We start from the raw sequence: 16,284 nt of genomic DNA on the forward strand, positions 1-16,284 counted from the left end.
TGTTCAGCTTCAAGATTTGTGCACATCAGACAATCTATTTCCTCTGAACTGCCACTCAAAGGGAACTTGATTATTGAAATTACAGGAAACATTTGACTGAAAAAAACCCAACTGACCAGAACTTCAAAATAACAGGAACTCTCTTCTATATTCCAGTCTAAAATAAAGCAGCAAGTCACAAGACAGCAGGTCAATGTGAGAGATTGGGTGCGGAGCAGGGGCATAGGCTATTTAAGAGAAAGTTTCCTAGTAGTTGCAGTGTGCGGGCTTTTCATTGCATGGCTCCCACTGTTACAGAGTACAGGCTGTAAGTGCACAGGCTTCAATAGGTGTAGCACGCGAGCTCAGAAGTAGTAGCTCATGGGCCCTAAAGTGTGCAGGCTTCAGTAGTTGCATCACAAGGGCTCAGTAGTTATGGCTCCTGGGCTTAGTTGCTCCACAGCATGTGGAATCTTCCCAAAACAGGGGTTGAGCCTGTGTCCCCTGCATTGGTAGGTGGGTTCCTAACCACTGGACCACCAGAGGAGTCCAGTAGGTTTTTTGTCTGGCTTTTTTCACTCACCACAATTTATTTTGACATTCACCCCATGTTGCATGTCATGGCTTCCCTCATAGCTTAGTCAGTAAAAAATCTGCCTGCAATACAGGAGACCCAGGTTCAATTCCTGGGTCAGGAAGAGCCCTTGGAGAAGGAAATGGCAACCCACTCCAATATTCTTGCCTGGATAATCCCATGGACAGAGGACAAGAGTCAGATACAACTTAGCAACTAAACCAACACCACCATGTTGAATATTCATTTCTTTTTATTGCTGAGTAATATTCCCTGGTATAAGTATACATAATTTGTCTCTCTATTAATCTTTTATTGTGTATTTGGGTTGTTTCCAGTTTTCAATTATTACAAGTAAAGCTGTACTTTCATATATAAATTTTGTATAGTCATATGCGTTCATTTCTCTTGAAATATATACAGGAGTGGAATGACTGGTGTATGTTCAACTTTTTTTAGAAGCTCTCAAACTGTTCTCCAAAGTGGTTGTAATAATTTTACTATCCCACCAGCAGCATACGAGAGTTTCGGTTCCTCTGCACTTTCATACACTTGGAGTGGTCAGTCTTTGTAATTCTGGACTTTCTACTAGAAATGCCTTGGCATCTCATTGCAGTTTTAATTTGCATTTCCCTAATGATGCTGAGCATCTTTTCATGTGCTTATTTGCCAACCATACATCTTCAGGACAATGTCCCCCCTTTTATTATGTTTTGAAAGTGAAAGTCACTAAGTCACGTCCAACTCTTTCCAACCCCATGGACTATACAGTCCATGGAATTCTCTAGGCCAGAATACTGGAGTGGGTAGCCTTTTCCCTCTCCAGGGGATCTTACCAACCCAGGGATCGAACACAGGTCTCCCACATTGCAGGCAGATTCTTTACTAGTTGAGCCATGGGGGAAGCCCAAGAACACTGAAGTGAGCGGCCTATCTCTTCTTCAGTGAATCTTCTGGACCCAGGAATCAAACTGGCGTCTCCTGCACTGTAGGAGGATTTTTTACCAACTGAGTTATGTTTTAGTTTCTTATTATTGACAAAACATGGCTTTTGACCACATAGCAATTTTTCATGTGCATTCACCTAGTGATACCAGTAGTTAGGTTTAAAAACTTTAAATAAGTACATAAGCATACAAATAAATATACATACCGCATATGTGTCAATATATAGACACATACACACTAATCAACTCGGGAAATGTTTTGCCACATGTAACATTAAGAATGGAATCCTCAAAAGCCTCAAAATCAGTATCAGGAGGGAGAGCTATTTGCATAGCTGTATCTAACTGTAGAGGTTTTCCTTAAGAAAAGCCTAGAAGGTAGCGGAGGCCTGACAGGAAATGGCTGCAGCTGATAGGGCAGGCGAGTGGGTGGAGTAAGCCAGGTGTTCCCCTGGCAACAAGATAAAGAGCGGAAAGGCAGAGAGAGGGAGATCTATACACTACAGAACAGAGCACTTAAGTACGGGGATTCAGAAGCCAGGCTGATCTGTGTTTCAGTCTCCTTGGGCGACCAGCTTGGGGCCCTTCCCCAGTATGACAAAACTCATTTCCTTCATTTGCAAACTGGGGATGCAACCCAATAAATAGCTAACCCATTTCCAACCATTCCTCCACTCTGTGCCACAGGAAACACTTCCAGACCATGCAACTTCTCTCTTCTTTTCCAATCAAAGTAATGTCTTCCATTACTTGTAGATTGAGTATAAGGAAGCTAATTTTTGGGGGGGAGCTTATCAGATCAATTTGAAAAAGATGATGCAAAATAGCACTCACTTAGAAAAAGGCAGACATGGAGTCACAACATGCTTGGGTTCATTCAAAGTGTGGTCATTCTACCATAAACTATTAACTATAGTGAAATGATGCAAATTAAAATAAAAACCTGGACTCAAATATATCTCCAAATTTTAGAAAAAACGAATTGTACAAATTAACCGGAAAACTCAGGTGGTATGTAGCCAAGTTCCTTGCATTCATAGTCAGCACTAATTAAACTCCAGCTCTTACGAAGGGGAAATTTAAAGTAGGGGTTAAAAGCATGAACTCTGGGGTCAGCCCAACCTGGCTAGAATTTCAATTTGGACAATTCCTAGCTATGTGTCCTTGGACAATCTCATCACCATTCCAGGCACAATTTTCTCATCCATAAAAATGGGAATAATATGAGATAAACCTCCTAGATTTATTATGAACATTAGCTGAGTTCATGTCTGCAGTCTTTAGAATGGTGGTAGCAAACAGGAAATGTTTGCTGTTACAGCTGCAGTGATCTCTCTAAGTTCAAGACAGTATATCTGGAGCCCCCTGATTGTAACTAGTAATTAATTCATTCACATTACTTAACTATCAGCTATTTATAGTGCGCCTTCTACACAAATGTTAGGAAGGATTGAGAGAGTTGTAAGACACAGGTACTTCTCTGATCCCAAAGAACACAGACCATAAAACAGGAAGCAGAGTTGGTAACTTCAGCCAACACAGTATGCAATGGTTCATAAATGCCTGATGCAAGCAGATAATGGAGAAGTTCAGAGGTGTAAGGTCGACCACAGCTGTGGAGAGAGGAATATGAGAGAAGGGTGAGGCGCTAAGGCATCCAGCTGACCCTGAAGGATGAAGAAGAATGAGAGGGCCAAAGAGACAGGGAGCAGAGAGTGTTCTGGGCCTCAAGGGTCCCACGGTGGTGCTGGTCTCTCAGGATCAGAGAGAGGGCAGGTGTCCGGATTTGGGGGCAAAAGAGCAATTACTTAGGAAAGGTACTGGGGGGCACCTCTTGAAAAGTCTTTAAAAATCTTTAGTCTAAAAAGTCTTTAAAGCTAGCTACATTAGAAGCAGTGGGGATTCAAGCACTTTATTGCTAGTTTTTAATTTTAATGTTGATTAAAATTACCAGTCTTGTTTTTGTTAAAAAGTAGAAATGCAAACCTATAGATCCCACTGCACACTTAGGAAATCGGAATTCCTGACATAGAGGCTCAGGGAAAGAATTCCATAGGCTGTTCTTATATAAACTGGAAGTTGAAATCCATTGCTACAAAGCATTAAAAACTTGGATCACCGTCACAACTTCTCTGGCAGAGGGGTCAGGAGGAAGAAAACTAGGATTTGCTGAGCGCCCACATGTGCCAGGGGACTGATAGATAATTTTCCCTTGAGTCCTAACAACAGTCCAGTGAGGGGGTACCTTCTGATTCTCATTTCAGGGTGAAAGAAGTCAATACTCAGATGCGTAAGTCACAGAAGTGAAGTGAAAGTCGCTCAGTCGTGTCTGACTCTTTGTGAACCCATGAACTATACAGTCCATGGAGTTCTCCAGGCCAGAATACTGGAGTGGGTAGCCATTCCTTTCTCCAGGGGATCTTCCCAACCCAGGGGTGGAACCCAGGTCTCCCCCATGGCAGGCAGATTCTTTAGCAGCTGAGCCACAAGGGAAGACTGTAAGTCACAGTGGGGGTTTTCAAAGCCAAGTCCCAGGAGTCAGAATGACTGTACTTTGTACTATATCAACTGATTGCCCCAGAAACACCAGTACATCTTTCCCCTGTATCTTAGTGCAGTTCAAAGGCCAGTAGCAAAAGTGGCTTCATAATCACTCTCCCACATCCCCATTTCTCTCCTCCAGTGAAATCTGAGTTTACCTTCCCTTTGCCCTGAAGCTGAGCCAAAATCACTGAGGGCCATCAGTTCAAGTGGAGTTTATTCTTATAATCAAGCTTACTCCAACTTTCTTTTTCTTCCACCCTTTTCTCCGTGACATCTCCTAATCTATTCTATGCAGTTTTGTTTTGTAAAGTTTCTGGTGTACACCGTTATAGTTCAACATCTATATACACTACAGAATAATCACCATAAATCTAGTTACCATCCATTACCACCCAGTGGAACCTCTTCACCCATTTTATCCAACCCATAACCCACTTCCCCGGTGGTGACCACTAATCTGATCTCTGTATGTAAGAGATTTTGTTGCATTTTGCTTTTTTTTTTATTTTAGATTCTGCATATGAGAAAAATCAGACTGTATTTGTCTTTCTCTGACTTATTTCAATTAGTGTAATACCCTTAATGTCTATCCATGTTATTGCAAATGACAAGATTTCACTCCTTTTTATGACAGAGGAGCATTTCATTGCGGAGAAGGCAATGGCAAGCCACTCCAGTACTCTTGCCTAGAAAATCCCATGGATGGAGGAGCCTGGTAGGCTGCAGTCTGTGGGGTCGCTAAGGGTTGGACACGACTGAGCGACTTCACTTTCACTTTTCACTTTCACACATTGGAGAAGGAAATGGCAACCCACTCCAGTGTTCTTGCCTGGAGAATCCCAGGGACAGGGGAGCCTGGTGGGGTTCCGTCTATGGGGTCACACAGAGTCGGACACGACTGAAATGACTTAGCAGCAGCAGCAGCAGCATTTCATTGTACATATACATCATATCCTCTTATCTATTCATCAATCAGTGGGCACTGAGGTTGCTTCCAAATCTTGGTTTTTGTAAATAATACTGTTGTGTACATGGGGAAGCACCCTATGCAGTCATGAAACTTCTTATTCAGAGCAGGACACAAATGGAACATGAAACCTTAAATAATTCTTTTTGTGGTTTTCTTTTTACCCTAAGGGTAACATGGGTGGTAGCTGGGGATGGGATGGGGTTTGTCCATAGGGGACTTAACCTGAAATCCACAGGAAATGATATGGATGTGCTGTTTAGCTCTCTCACATGTGTACCAGCAAGCACTGGGAAACTGGTTGTTATTTTAATCTAAGCTTGTTCCTCATTCTGGTTTTGAAAGACATCTCCCATTGGTAGGATTCTAGCCACTCTATGTGTGCCTATGTGTCTGCAAGAGACACTTAACATCTTTCCTTAAATTAGTCTTGGGTTCTCTACCTGCATGTAAGATTCTCACCTCACAAACTAAAAGTCTCTCAGTTGTGTCAGACTCTTTGTGACCCCATGGACTGTAACCTGGCAGGCTCCTCTGTCCGTGGAATTCTCCAGGCAAGAATACTGTAAGCTGTTCCCTTCTCCAGGGGACCTTCCCAGCCCAGGGATTGAACCCAGGTCTCCTGCATTGCTGGCAGATTCTTTACCATCTGAGCCACCAAGGAAGCCCAAGAATACTGGAGTGGGTAGCCTATCCCTTCTCCAGGGGATCTTCCTGACCCAGCAATCGAACTGGGGTCTCCTGCATTGCAGGCAAATTCTTTACCAGCTGAGCCACCAGGGAAGCCCTCACCTTACAAGTTCTCCTTCTATTTTTTGTTTCCCAGAAGGGTGTTAGATTTAGCAGACTTAATGCTTTATTTTTCTGACTTGCTGTCAGTTACATATGTAAGAATCCATTTTCCCCCTTTATATATATTCTATTTCTTTTATAAATTATTCTTTTCCAATTTTTTTTCTCCCCACTCTAAATTGGAATCCTGGATAAATGCTGAGCAGCCCTTTTCCCAGCTTCTTATGTTCTTCAAATGGAATGACAGATAGTACACTCCTTCACCCACATCACTGAGGGCAATATTCATCACTCTGGGGCTCTGCCCTGTGTGGTTTGCTTATTTCTGCACTGAAAGGCCAATTGTTTACTAGTAGTAAAGAATATGCCTGCCAATGCAAGAGACTCAGGTTGGATCCCTGGGTCTCTACTCCAAGGATCGGGAAGATTCCCTGGAGTAGGAAATAGCAACTCTCTCCAGTATTCTTGTCTGGAAAGTTCCACAGACAGAGGAGCCTGGCAGGCTACAGTTCATGGGATTGCAAAGAGTCAGACACAACTGAGCCACTAAGCATGCTCGCACAGATGATTTCTAAGTCAAAGCAATTCAGACGTAATATCTATGCATGCTCAGTCACTCAGTTGTGTCTGACTCTTTGTAACCCCATGGGCTGAGGCCCACCAGGCTCCTCTGTCCATGGGATTTCCCAGTCAAGGATACTAGAGTGGATTGCCATTTCCTACTCTGGGATAATATCTATACCTATACTCTAAATATCTACTTTGGCAAGTGATACCTTCATTCCAGTTGCCCCCATTAGGAAGCCATAATGATGCTTTGAATTCTTTGCAGACCACAATATTCAAATATGTAATGCAAATTGTATAATGCAAATTCCAAGGGATGACAATCGCCTAGACTACAGAATGAATAAGGCCCCCTGAAGTTGAGCAGTGCACACCCTGCTCAACCATACTGAGCAGCCTTTCAGTGAGAAACTTCTTTCCCCCTAATGTAAATAGTTTTCAGCATTCTTAATAGGTAATGGCCATGTACGGACTCTTTTGCTTGCCTAAACATTATAATCAAGTTCTCATAAGTTAAAAATTACTGAAACTTCGCTAGTGGTCCTGTGGTTAAGAATCTGCCTTGCAATGCAGGGGACATTTTTTCGATCCCTGGTTGGGGAACGAAAATCCTACATGCTGAGCCGCAGTTAAGGCCACAACTAGAGTCTGAGTGCTACAGTGGAAGAGCCTGTCTAATGCAATGAAGATCCCACATGCCACAACTAGGACCTGATGCAGCCAAATAAATAAAAAAAGAAAAAAGTGTATAATGCAAGGAATTCATTTTTTTAATCACTGATAAAGGTTTAGAGAACAGAAAGATATGCTGTCCTTATATCTTTCTATTTCCTAAGCCTTATCTTTATTTTCCCTATAATCTTGCTCCCGAGAATACACTGACTTTGTTTTTAAAACAATTTTAAAGTCATTGGGATGACTTGATAGGTGACAGATGGTGTGGAAATCAGTAAGGGAAAGTAGGTAGAAAAAGAGTCCCTAGCGACAGGCAAAACGTCAGAGTCATCACACCAAGATGACACTCAACACGGTAACATTTATTTCAAAACTTAAAATTGACTCCACATTAATAAATACTTCTAACACCAAATGTAGAAAAACTACTGTGCATGTTCTAATACAGTTTACTAAAGAATCACAGAAAAGGTAGTCTTTTACCTCTTGGCCAATGAGAAAACAATCTGGGGGTAAGAATAGCTTCAAGGATATTGTGTGGAATTGGGGGAGGGAAAAAGGAGCTGATAAAATCAAAAACTTTCTACTCTTATTTCCTCACTAGGGCCTTAAAATTAAAAATCTAAAGTTGGAAAATACACCTTCACAAACATATTTAATTTTTTTCTCAATTTTGGTTTAGAATCATTAGTTGGCAGACAGGGTTAAAAAGACTGGAAACAGGTACATCATCTGAATCTAGATCAGACCCCTCTGAATGATGATGGGGCCATGAGGCCCCTTGTTGGCCAAGCAGGAGATGGGACAGCTTGTGCTTAAAGCACATGCTTTAAGGCGCGACCACAATCTCAGCAACTCGAGAACTGAAAGGCACAGTGTGATGTAACGGCCACCTCCGTTTGCAAGCTAAACATAAGTCCTTTCAGAGCTGTCTTTGTATAAACTCATCATCCCATCAGTTGGCCTGTGATCTAGGCCCTCCACCCTCTGGAGCTGGGGTGGGGCGGGCAGGGAGAGGGGACGTTTCAATCAGGCAGCTGTCCAGCCCCCTCACCCAAGCAGAGACCCCATAGAGAAAACCCCTCTGGCCACTTTTTTGTGTAAACACTTGAATGAAACAGAATCTCACAGATTTGGAGTTTCTGCTCCTAATTAGAAATGCTCTCTGGAAAGAGGCAAAGATAGCTTCTTGTTTGACCAGCCCCCAGTAGAGTGCAACACGCCTGCTCTGGGAGGCCTCGGGAAGAGGTGAGGACCCTCAGCTACCCCTGGCTTCCTCGGGTCTTTTTCTCAGAAGACAAAACTTTCCAGACTGAAGTCACAAGGCTTCAAGCTAAAAACCACCACTGCAGTACTGGCTGTCAGGAAGTTTCTGGGGAGGGCAAAGAAGGAAGAAGAGGGTTCTCTTTGGTGTTGTTACATGAATTTGTGCCAAGAGCAGGGGAAGGCAGCAAAAGGGAAGAAAAGAGGTTTGTGTTATTGCTCTTAGTACAGATGGGCAATGGCTTTAAAGGGAACAGTTGTTTCAGGTTCTGAAGGCCAAGAACTGGTCATGGAAGGACTCCAGCTGCCCTGCCACGGGTATTAGACTGGCAGGCTTTTGAAGCTAGGGAGGACAGGACTCCTCTAGTTCAACTCCTTCATTTTTCAGAAGAGGAACCTGAGGCCTGAGAGGGTAAGTAGCGTCCCCAGGCTACACAGCTTGGCATGTCTGCCCGGGGGACAGAGAGAGTGGCAGAGAGGCTTCAGCGAGTGATGTGGTCAGTGTGGGTGAACATCACGCGGCATGTGGTGAGTTACATTCAGGACCCCGAGGATGACAATATCCCACCCCTGGGCCTTCTGTTGCAGAAGTGGCCAAGCCCTGGACTGAGCTTATCCATGTGGTTCCCTTGGGAGGGAGTGTCTTCACTTCCCCGTCCGGGAGGCCACCTGGATGGCTTTGATCCACTCGATGCGTTCCTTGGGGGTGGCTGCTTGCAGGAAATAGTGAACTTCATCAGCCGTGATGATCTCAAAGAGGTTCTCTTCTTCACTCTTCTTGCCTGGTGAGAGAGAAAGCGATGACAGTGAGCATGGGCACCAGAAAGGCCACCTAGCTCGCCCTCCTTCTGAAAGCAATGAAATCCCCATTTTCCAAGCGTTCTGAGGAAATTAAATGTGATTTTCAAACTTACCATTATTGTATGCTTATTGATTTATATATGTATGATTAATATATATATATAGTACTTATACAGATAGGTATGTAGTATGATTGTGTTTGTGTGTTTAAGAAGTAAGTAAAACACTCAAGGAGAAACATTTTCTTTTATAAGCAAACTAAATTTCTCACTTTTGCACACAGTGTATAATGAGTAACCTGTAATAGTGTCCAGTGAGTACCTTTCCTCCACTAACAATATAAACCAAGAACTGGACCTCAATATTAGTTTTCTTAAAAAAGAAAAAAAAAATGTGCCACCAGGACCATCAGCGTAGTCTAAACTAGTTTTTATCAACTGTTCAGTGAGCATCTCTACTGAAAGATCAGAAGACAGAAAACTAGCCAATACTGTGAGAAGACTCAAAACACATCCATCTCAGATCAAAAAGGAGCACACTCCCTACCCTGACAGTGAAGGATGACTTTGAGGGGAGAGGGGAGGGAGCAGATCCAGGAATAGTTAAAATCTAGGCATTTGCAGCTGCAGCATTTCCAGTCCACCTTATAGCATCACTAGCCCAAAATGACAAAGAGAAACCAGGGTCTGGGGGTCTGAACCGCATCTTCCTGCTGACACTACTCACCCATTCCTACACCTGAGAAGATGGTCATTTCATCACCAAATCATAGACTTGTGATCAGGACCCAAGGGTCAGCTGGGTAGGACTCTATCATTCTTTCTCAGAGAAGGAACCAAAATCCACATTAGTTAGGCAACTCACTCAAAGTTGTGCCCCTAACTAAGTAACCTAGACTTAACATAACCCCCGAGCACTGCCTGTTCCCCACACTGCCTCCCGGCACAAATGTTCCTCTTCTTGTGGGACATTTCCTGGTCTGTAAAGATGCACTTTGAGGAATGTTGGGCTCCATCACAGGCATCAGGAGATAAAAAGTCTCCCCACCCAAGCCGGTTCTGAGGTGACGGGTTTTTCTCAGCATTGTGCTAGGATTTATTCAAGGCATCCACAAAACCACTACAGCTCCCCAAGACCCAGAGAGCCAGGGCAGCAGTTGAGAGAGAACAGGTTTGGGTCTCTCTGAAGTTTTCAGACAGTGAACTCATTCATGCTTGAGCAAGGGAGTGAGTGAGGGAGTGGTTGCTGTTGGTTCAGGGTACACAGGTGTCGGAAGGGAGCCCGGAGGGACACACCTCTCTCCCCCCAAAATTCATTCTTACCATCTGGGTTGCTCTCCACTGAGGTCACCACACAGCCTCTCAAGTGAATCGCTCCCAAGGGATCTTCCCCCTAAAGGAGGAAGGAGTCCTTCATTATGTTTCCAAAGTAAAATACAGGCGTATACTTGATCCTCTTGGTACAAAAGCCACACAGACTCACTGTGGTTTAGAGAAGAGCGGAAGGAGATTAAAGGGAACCCATTCTGGATCCTCCACCCCTCTTCCCACTTCACGCAGCAGGGAGGTGGGGAGCTGGATGAAGTCAACCTGAGCTTCACATCTGGAGGAAAGTGACAGCTGGGGGAGGTTGGGAGGCCAAATCAACTGGCCAGGTGTTTCCAGAGTCCTTTGGCCCCAAGCAACAGACATAGTAGTAGAACCCTCATAGGAGGGAATCGAGAGAGCCCTGCAGAAGCTGAGGACCCAACCCAGATAGACACGACTCAACTTATTAAGGAAAAAGTCCTGTTCTGAATAGTCAACAGCCTAAACGGTTGGGCTCAAAAGATGCTCTCATCGAAATAGGCCTAGAAGAGGAATTATCACTTTTTTGCACATTAAACAAAGAGCACAGTGTTGGGTTGGTTGAGTTCCTCTGAAAATATCAGCTTGGGATAAATAATAAAAAGTTATGTTGTGTTGGTCAAATAAATGACCATATAATGATATTTTTTTCCAGCCCCTGAGATTCTACTGGCCTCAAAGCCTAAAGTCTCTGATCTTTGCAATAAGAAGGGGTTGGAAAAGGTAGAGGAGGGTGAGGAAAAAGAAGAGGGAGGGTGAAGATGAAGGAAGCAGAGCAGGAAGGGCCTGGGCAGCCCCGGGATTAGGAGCAGCGTGCGCTTCTAGGGGGAGGCTTTATGGAGCACAGGTTCTCACCCCAGCAGGGTCGTAGTAGTGCAAATAGGCAGGGTCTTCTCTCAGAATGAACTTCCTCACTTTCCAGTTCTTCCGCCTATGGCCCTATATCCAGGGTCAACATAGAAAAAGCAAGGATGAGTGTTTGGTCTCACTTAGTACACAGAGTCCCTACAGGATAAGTCTTGTCGAATTGAAAGAAGAAAAAGTAAAGATGGCATTCTATCTCCAGGAGAATCCAGGCCACAACCCAGGCCTTGTCAGAGATAGCACTAGAACCAACGAACAATTTAGATGCTATTTAATTGTGGGTTAAATTATTTCTAAGATCATCCCACAGCTTTAGCATCATATAAGACAGCACTATGTGTAACATACTGTGTTAGGTAATGCGGGGCTATCAAGAGATTCAAGACATGGCCCTGCTCTTCAAAGAGTTTATAATCTATGTGGAAATATAAAATAGCCAATGTCCAAGTCAAATAATCTCTATAGATAAGAGTTTTTCAAAGGATTTTTCATTTTATTTTACATATGGTAATGTAAATTTCCATGGTACCCTCTCCACACATCTCACCCTCTCCTCCCCTCTCCCCGCGTCCATAAGTCTGTTCTCTATGTCTGTTTCTCCATTCACTTCAGTTCATTTCAGTCGCTCAGTCGTGTCCAACTCTTTGCAACCCCATGAATCACAGCATGCCAGGCCTCCCTGTCCACCACCAACTCCCGGAGTTCACTCAAACTCATGTCCATAGAGTCAGTGATGCCATCCAGCCATCTCATTCTCTGTCATCCCCTTCTCCTCCCACCCTCAATCTTTCCCAGCATCAGAGTCTTTTCCAGTGAGTCAACTCTTCACGTGACTGCAAATAAATTCTTCAGTACCATTTTTCTAGATTCCACATATATGGATTCAAAGGACTTTTTTTAAATTTACTATTTATTATTTGGAAACTTCATTTGGGTTTTTTTTTAAATTTTCATTGAAATATAGTTGATTGACAATGTTGTGTTAGTTTCCAGTATACAGAAAAGTGATTCAGTTATACACACACACATGTATATTATTCTTTTTTAGATACTTTTCCATGATAGGTTATTACAAGATATTGAGTATAGTTCCCTGTGCTATTCAGTATACTGGTCCTAGTTTCAAAGGATTTAAATGAAAGATATACAATTGTGGCTTGGCATATCAAAGAGAGCCTCATAAAAACCTTCACTTATCCATGTGGGACACACAGGAGTTAGACAGTTGAGAAAGAGGTGGGTGGGAAGACCGTTGACAACAAAAAAGCAGTGGTGGGAATGTCTAAGGCATATTCAGACCCTGACGAGCAAGACCATCAGGCTAGAAGGCAGGTACAGCAGAGGCAAGTTTGGAAAAGTGGAAGGAGACAGTAAAAATAAGACACAGGGGTTGTTGTCACTGACAGGTTTTGAGTTGGAAGCAAAAATATTACTGTAACATTTTAGGAAGATTAATATGGTGACAACATACAGGATGGATAAGCTAGGGGTTAAAGATAAAGCCAGGGGGAATATAATAAGGTAGAAAGAAGACCGTCAAGAAATGATTACAACAATCCCAGCATAAAGTTAGTAGGGACTAACAACAGGGAGCAGCAACGGAAATTGGAAGCAGTAGTGGTTGTGACAGACACGATGAGGAAGAACAGGACTTGGTCCTTCCCTAGAGAACCATTGACTCTTCCAATGTCAAACACTGACATTGTCTAGACTGTGGGTTTTCAGGCAGAATTTGTGTCTGTTTCTCTTTGTTCCTCCTATGCCCAGCACTGCGCCTGGCATGTGGGAGCCACTTCGTATCTATTTGTAATTGCCTTGAATTACCCAGTTATTTCAATTAGCTGATAGCAGTTGTTTAAAATGTTGTGCTAAACCTGATTCTATGATTTCCTACAGTAAATTCAAGTGACTTTTAACTCCAGAAGTTAAAAAAATTAGAAAATATATAGTTTCCATGTTGCCAACATGAAGAATATTATGTGTTATCTCTGAAGCACTGTGTATTAAGAGGCACATACAGAAAACTTCCAAAGTTTTTCTCTGTGTTTGTATAGAAAGCAATGGAATGTCTGTGATTTTAGCAAATGATGTCTCCTTCATAATCCCAGGTCAGAGCACTTTCAAGAATGTGTTTAAGTTATTTGGCAGAGCATTTGGTCAAGGAGCTCATCGCCAAAGAACACTTTACTTGCCTGAAGGATGGAGCCAAGAACACTGCAGAGTCATATGGGAGAAAACAGAATATTTCTATCTGCAATATTATATGGCTTTTGTAAAGCATCTACTTCTAAAATTCTTGTTATAAGTCCCTGCTCTTTGCCTTAATTGATGTTACCCATAGGCAAAGAACACTAAGGGTGCTGCCCAACACCATTTTCTCCAGGTCTATAGGCACACAAATCATGTTCTCTTACAGAATCACTGGGCGAGTATCAAGTACTCAGGAGTCAGTGGAAGAGGAAGGTACAGGAGGATGTGAAATCAGCCAGCCCTGGCCGACTACTACATTGTCTTAGGTCCTCCCTGGCACACGATGTGAGGCACTGAAGAGTTGTCTTTCACTGAATGAGTGTTTCCTGAGGCACTTTAAGGAATGCATGCACAGCTGGGGTTTCCAAGAATTGTTCCTGCTCTGTCAACATCTTCTGTGTGCAACACCATTTTATATAAGGGACTTGAGCATCCATAGATTTCGGTATCCATGGCGGGTCCGAGAACCAATCCTCTGTGGGTACTGAGGAACGGGTGTACTGACATTCAACTTAATTCACTCTAAAAATGTTTGTTGTCTATTACAGACTAAGAAGGATGCTGAACTCTGCAGCAGATACAAGAAAAATATGTATAACACATTGTCCTTTCTCATCAAAGAATCTACATGTGGTTGAGAAATCAGGTATTTTATTCATCATAGTCACAGAATGAATTGTATAAAAAGGATTATGCTGAATATAATCCAGTATCATTCATCCTCAAACTGGCTATGTACCCCAAACAGAATTAATGCCTCTGGAACCAGTGAAGGGGGTAGAATGAGGGTAGGGACTGACCCCCAAGTGGATGCATCTACTTCCCTCCTATGAAGTGTGGAGCACAGGTGCCCTTTTTTGAGATAAGGCTTCTACCAGGTAACCCGGGCTAACTCACAACAGAAGACATAGGGTTGATTAGTTTTTTTGGTACTTAAAAAGCTTTTCAAAAATCTCTCAGATGATCCTGCTATGAGCAAGGATTATAAACCACTGAGATAAGGGATGGGAAACATTAAAGGGGGACTATCAATTCAAGTAGAAGAGGTTTTTCTTCCCTCTCCCTCCCCTAAAAATTAGAGGTGGGGGAATATTGAAAAAGAACAAAATTCCTGAATGAAAAAAAAATTGTTTTCTTCATGTTAAAAGGAGGTTTATGACTATATAAACAGTGATATTTTGATAATAGGATAAACTAACTTTTAAGAAAATGGTTAGCTGTGTAATTCTTTCTTTACATTGGCCACACACCAGAATCTCTTGGGGACCTATAACATACAGAGACTCTGACTTAACTGGCCTGGGGTGCAATTTTAACAGATCCCTGGAGGATTCAAATGTACACCACCTGAAGCTATTGAAGGCTGACCTGTACCTATCATAGGCCACGTAAAGAATATGAAGAAATATGGAAGTCCCACTACTTTCAACACACACTCACACCACAACCCTCAGCCGACTTTTGATCATCCAGCATCTCCATTGGATCCTTTGCTCAGACCTCACTCCAGTCCAACCTGGACTTCACCTATCCCTATTCAACCTTCACATTCAGTTTCTTCAGGGCTCCACTCTAAGTCTTGTCAGATCAACTAACTCAAGAAAAGTCATTCATGGCTGATATAGAATTATAGAAGATATCATAAAGAAATAATGAAACTCCTTTCCAAGTGACTCCTGCATTAACAGCCTATGATCAGAGCCATATACATACAAATGTTTGTCAGAACCAATGAGGAAGCAGGTGATATGCAAACTCTGCCTATGGGCAACTTCCAGAACCTACCCTCTGTAAGGTTGACCCTGCTCCTTTGCTCATTCTTTAATAGTCAGTGGGCATACAAGTTATTAGAATAGTCTGGAATTCTTTCTAAACTATGGCTTTTTTATTTCTTAGGACCCTGTTCTCTCAAAATATAATGTGAAGATAAGTTTTCCGCATTAATGCTCTACTTCTAGTGAAACTCAAAAATCTCTATCTATACTTAGTCAACCCAAAGTTCTCCTTTTTAAATGTAAATATGTGCTCAACTTTGGTTCTTCCCTCTTCACCCAGAAGTTCAGGCTTCTATCATAAGTCAAATCTCTCAGTCCCATGAGATCTATAGACAATGCACAGAAATCTTGCAGAAGCCAGATTCTCTCTTTTATTAACATACACAGAGCAGTGCCTTTGAGACAGCTCATGGCACAACCACAAGGGGCAATACCTTGGCCTCATAAAGCAGCTTAGGCTTCTATGACAACATATACCAGCATCAGTTGTTTCACTCTGAATATTCCTGTTTTCCAATTGCTTCTTCTCTACCAGGTGCTGACCGTGGCTTCCTCACCCAGCTCCAGCCATTGGGTTCTCTTACCTCTTGGTGTCCCATGGCTTTGCACTTGGTAACTGACCAGAGCTCTCCCGGACTGACAGTGGCCGGAACCTGATGATACCTGATAATGCCTGAGTCTACGCCCCCTGACCGGATTTGACCTTCATCTGTTGCTGCTCCTGCAGAGCTGGCCTGGGTATGGTCTTACTGTGACCTACCCACAGTCCGGAATGGTACTTCCTTGATCTCAGTGGTTTATAACGTTCCTCTTCTGGGTAAGCCTTGTTTCTATTTCCTGGTTACTTTGTAGGGAGGAAGGATAGGCCAGTGAAAGAACTTTCATTGTGAAACATCTCTATCTTTTGGATGGCATCTCTTTGCCAACTGATATCCTCCAA

The 16,284-nt window shown here is 42.9% G+C and overlaps 1 protein-coding gene across 1 annotated transcript in view; it reads right to left on the minus strand.

Moving 5' to 3' along the window:
* Positions 1–7,386: 7,386 nt before the first annotated feature.
* PLEK (pleckstrin) overlaps positions 7,387–16,284 on the minus strand; it is a 28,690-nt gene continuing 19,792 nt past the window's right edge. The window contains exons 7-9 of the mRNA XM_055400301.2: positions 11,311–11,394; positions 10,432–10,501; positions 7,387–9,090 (exon numbers count right to left, since the gene is read on the minus strand). Coding sequence (XP_055256276.1) covers positions 8,954–9,090; positions 10,432–10,501; positions 11,311–11,394 — 291 coding nt within the window. The 3' untranslated portion in view covers positions 7,387–8,953. The remainder of the gene's footprint in view (positions 9,091–10,431; positions 10,502–11,310; positions 11,395–16,284) is intronic.

Source organism: Moschus berezovskii, chromosome 11, assembly GCF_049115385.1.
Source record: "Moschus berezovskii isolate FMDL1 chromosome 11, NW_MosBer_1.0, whole genome shotgun sequence".
NCBI classification, from domain to species: Eukaryota; Metazoa; Chordata; class Mammalia; order Artiodactyla; family Moschidae; genus Moschus; species Moschus berezovskii.